We start from the raw sequence: 2,724 nt of genomic DNA on the forward strand, positions 1-2,724 counted from the left end.
TACAGGTCCAGCTCCTTGACGGCCACGCCGATGTGGTGCGGCTGCACGCAGAGCACCGGGTGGCCGCACTGCGCCGCCTTCACCAGCCGCTCGCCGTCCGTGCTCTCGAGCGGGACGCCCTTGAACAGGATGACCATGACCAGGTCCAGCCGCCACACCTTGTCGGCCTGGCGCAGGCAGTCGATGCGCCGCATCTTGCCCTTCTGGTCGGGGTTGGACAGCACGCAGCCCGGCGCCTTCTTGCCCGTGATGGCCAGCACGAAGTCCTCGCGGCACTCGGGCCGGATGTCCTTGCGCAGCTTGGCCAGCAGCCGCGACGCCCACTTCTGCTTGACCTCGGCCTTCTCGCCCAGCAGCTCGTCCTTCACCGCGCGCTCCTCGTCCTTCGACATCCGCTTCTCGTGCTTCTTGAAGTACTTCCGCTTCCGCGCCTGCAGGTTGAACCAGGTGTAGGCGAAGGCGCGGACGTGAGGCAGCAGCGCCTCGATGAACGGGTGGAACTCATCCTGCGGGCGACAGGCCGAGGTCACTGCGGGGAAACTGAGGCCGGGGCTCCCGGGGCGCTCCTGGGACCCCGGAGGCCCGCGAGCGGCCGAGGTCCCCGCACCCGGAGACCTGCACCACCAAGACGGGACAGCGGGCCACACCTCGGCCCCCCTGCCGGGCCAGAAAGGGCCGGAGACAGCCACGCAGCGTGTCTGCCACGGTTTGGCTCTGTGGTTCTTCCAGTACCGGGAGCGACCCCAGGACCTTTGCACTGAGCTGCACCCCTACCCTTTTTGAGTTTTAAATTTATTACTACTATCATTACTGTGCAACACTAGGGGTGGAACCCAGGCCCTTCCCACTCAACTCCATCCCCAGCAACTTTCTATTTTTTTTTTTTTTTTTTAAATTTTGAGACAGGGTCTCACAAATCACTAAGTTGCCCAGGCTGGGCTGGAACTGGCGATCCTCCTGCCTCAGCCTCCCAGAGTGCCGGGGTGACGGGTGTGCATCACCGCACCCAATTTCAACCCTGCATTTTACTGCAAAATGAGCCAGAGATGAGAGGAACTGGGCGGGTGTGGCCATAGCCCAGTAAAGTTTTATTTACAGAAATTTTGTTTTTGTTTTTGGTACCGGGGATCGAACTCAGGACCTTGTGCTTGCGAGGCAGGCGCGGTGCCACTGAGCTAAATCCCCAGCCCTATTTATAGAAAGAGATGCCAGGCGTTCACCCTGGACTGTAGTTTGCAAACCTCCATTTACAATCTGGGAGCTACAGAGTCCCCAGATGCCTAGAGCAGGGCCGTTCGAACGACTGTCACCCAATGTCTGCAGGAGGAAATGGGCTTGGAGAAAAACATCCAGGTCTCGTCTCTGGCCCTGTTTCGAGCAGGCAGAGGTGAGGTCAGGGCGGTGTGAGGTCCAGTGCTGGGTCTGTAGCCCCACACGCCTGTGACATCCTAATGAAAAACAGGCCCAGGCTTGATATGATGGTGCACACCTGTAACCCCAGCACTCTGGAGGCTGAGGTGGGAGGATTGCTGTGAGTTCCAGGTCAGCTTGGGCTACATAGCGAGACCCTGCTACCTAAAATAAAAAATAAAAAAAAAGTGAAGGTCTTGTTGTGTTGCCCAGGCTGGGCTGGAACTTGCAATCCTCCTGCCTCAGCCTCTCAAGTGCTGCGATGACAGGTGTGTACCACCACACCCAGTCACCAATGCTCTTATTTTTGGCTCTTTTGGGCACATTGTCCTGATTATTCCAGTTACTTTACTTCCAGGAAGCAGGAAAAGCCCCAAAGCTCTGCTACCCCACGTGTAAGGGGAAACAGACTTAAAAAGGGGCCAAGACTTGGCCAAGGTCCCACAGGGCGTCCAGGTTGGTATGAGGATGAGAACCATGGGGGTGGCGAACTCCTGTCATCCCAGCACAAAGGGAGGCTGAGGCAGGAGGATCGCAAATTCAAGCTGAGCTCTTGCAATTTAGCAGCTTAGCAAGGCCCAGTCTCAAAATAAAAAAGCCTAGGGAAGCAGCTCAGTGCTCAGGCCCTGGGTTCAGTCTCCAGTGCTGCAAAAACAAGAAACAAAAAGCCAGGATCTTGACCCTCTATTCAGCTGTTGACCCCTGTCCCCAAACAGCCTGTCCTCTCTGGGGTCTCGGGACACAGGGCTCAGCCCCCCCAGGCCCCCAGCTCCATTTCCCAGCCAGCTCAGTGCCACTCCCAGGCCTGGCTGCACTCGGTGCCCTGCCAGCACCCTCCCCACGCCGCCTCCTCCTGGGTGCTGGGGAAGAGGGACATCAGATTTCACCTCTTACTGCGGGTCTGAAAATAGCCTCCTGCCCCAAGACCAGGGCCTGGCCTGTGAGTCACCGGAACAGCTGTGGAGCCCTGGACCCTGGGCCTTCCCTGCTGCCCCCTCCCGGGACAGACCCAGGCCCAGGGAGGTGCGCCCTGTCCCATCCCGGTCCCCACCTGGCTGCCTTCCCCAGCCTGGATGCCAGTGGACACAGGGAGCGATCTGTCCCGGGCACAGGGCTGCCTGCCCGCAGAGAAGGGAACGGGGCCCAGACCACCTGGCCAAGCGGCCTCAGGGGGAGGGGACAGAGGAAGAGGGGAGGGGTCCATGGTGGCCAGGGTCACTAGGACCACAGTGACATGGGCTGTGGCCGCGACCCGGACTGGGACTCGCAGGGGACATCAGCAGAGGCAGCAGGGGTGGGTGGGGAGGGGCGACC

The 2,724-nt window shown here is 59.8% G+C and overlaps 1 protein-coding gene across 1 annotated transcript in view; it reads right to left on the reverse strand.

The window, feature by feature from the left end:
- Positions 1 to 2,650, reverse strand: part of LOC104869755 (nuclear factor 1-like) — a 5,071-nt gene extending 2,421 nt beyond the window's left edge. Inside the window, exons 1-2 of the mRNA XM_010635101.3 lie at positions 2,462 to 2,650; positions 4 to 506 (exon numbers count right to left, since the gene is read on the reverse strand). Of these exons, the coding sequence (XP_010633403.1) occupies positions 4 to 506; positions 2,462 to 2,614 (656 nt within the window). The 5' untranslated portion in view covers positions 2,615 to 2,650. The remainder of the gene's footprint in view (positions 1 to 3; positions 507 to 2,461) is intronic.
- Between the last annotated feature and the right edge of the window lie 74 nt (positions 2,651 to 2,724).

The sequence above is a fragment of the Fukomys damarensis genome, unplaced genomic scaffold, assembly GCF_012274545.1.
Source record: "Fukomys damarensis isolate Sample0158 unplaced genomic scaffold, DMR_v1.0_HiC HiC_scaffold_37, whole genome shotgun sequence".
NCBI lineage: Eukaryota > Metazoa > Chordata > Mammalia > Rodentia > Bathyergidae > Fukomys > Fukomys damarensis.